Source organism: Pundamilia nyererei, unplaced genomic scaffold (genome assembly GCF_000239375.1).
Source record: "Pundamilia nyererei isolate P.nyererei 1_Seehausen unplaced genomic scaffold, PunNye1.0 scaffold01657, whole genome shotgun sequence".
NCBI classification, from domain to species: Eukaryota; Metazoa; Chordata; class Actinopteri; order Cichliformes; family Cichlidae; genus Pundamilia; species Pundamilia nyererei.
In genome coordinates, this window is record NW_005189058.1 from 9561 (window position 1) to 10719 (window position 1159).

The following is a 1159-nucleotide window of genomic DNA, read 5'->3' on the forward strand; positions in this document are numbered from 1 at the left end:
AAGATCGCCCACATCGAGAGGGCCCACAAGCCCTACATGCCTGACCTGGGTCCTGCCATGAAGAGAAATGCCCTCAGAGTTGCAGAGATCTGGATGGATGAATACAAGCACAACGTTAACCTGGCTTGGAACATCCCATTTGAGGTGTTTTGAGGCACTGACACAAACAGCAAATTATGTTTTCTCTAAAGGACATTTCATTCTCCTGTTCACAGAGTCATGAGGCGATGAGAGCTCTTTGTGTTTTCAGCATCGACATTTAACGAAAATCTTTCTTCAAATTCTTCCTCAGTCACAATCTATGAATCAATTCACATCTTTTCTTTGTTCCTGCAGAATCATGGAATTGACATAGGCGACATTTCAGAGAGGAAGAAACTCAGAGAAAGGCTGAACTGTAAACCTTTCAAATGGTACCTGGATAATGTGTATCCTAAGCTGGATCCCTGGGACGACCTCCTCGCATATGGAGGAGTAAGTTTACTCTTCTCTGTTGCTTAGTATGTTTGGCACAGTGGAGTCCTGCGGGATGTGTGGGAATCTTTGTTTTCTCATGTATTGTCTGTATCCATTTGTAATATTCATAATGTTCTCCTGATGACAGATGAAGAACCTTGATGCTGACATGTGCCTAGACCAAGGTCCAGTACCAGGTCACACACCTATTGCCTACATGTGCCACAACTTTCAACCTCAAGTAAGTGATTATAAATGGTGTATTTGTAATTTAATTCAAAGAAATCAACTGAGTGTGACTGCATGATTTGGATTTAATTAAAAACATCATTGCTTTTGTTGTACATTAATGAAAATTGTGTCTCTTGCAATTCTCTGTAAAGTTAAGGCTCTCAAAAGCCAAACATCTCTGTATCATGCTATTATACTTCCTTATATTACATGATATATTTTGTGGACGTATGGGGAAACAACTGTAAAACAAACACATATCCAATATACATTCTGCAAAACAAAGCAATAAGGATCATAAATAAAACCACTTCAAGAGAACCACCAAATCCAATTTGTATGAAATTTAAAGATTTGTTGGACAATGTATAAAGCAGCAAACAATCTTTGCCCCTCAACATTCAGAACTTGTTCCAAATAATACAATTTTATTTATATAGCATGTTTAAAACCTGGAAGTACACCGAAGTGC

The 1159-nt window shown here is 38.4% G+C and overlaps 1 protein-coding gene across 1 annotated transcript in view; it reads left to right on the top strand.

Annotated features, from left to right (window-relative positions):
• Positions 1 to 697, top strand: part of LOC102209465 (probable polypeptide N-acetylgalactosaminyltransferase 8) — a gene marked incomplete at its 3' end in the record, with an annotated part of 4062 nt that extends 3365 nt beyond the window's left edge. The window contains 3 exon segments of the mRNA XM_013908153.1: positions 1 to 144; positions 337 to 474; positions 605 to 697. The exon segment at positions 1 to 144 is cut by the window's left edge and continues 26 nt beyond it. Coding sequence (XP_013763607.1) covers positions 1 to 144; positions 337 to 474; positions 605 to 697 — 375 coding nt within the window.
• Positions 698 to 1159: the final 462 nt, after the last annotated feature.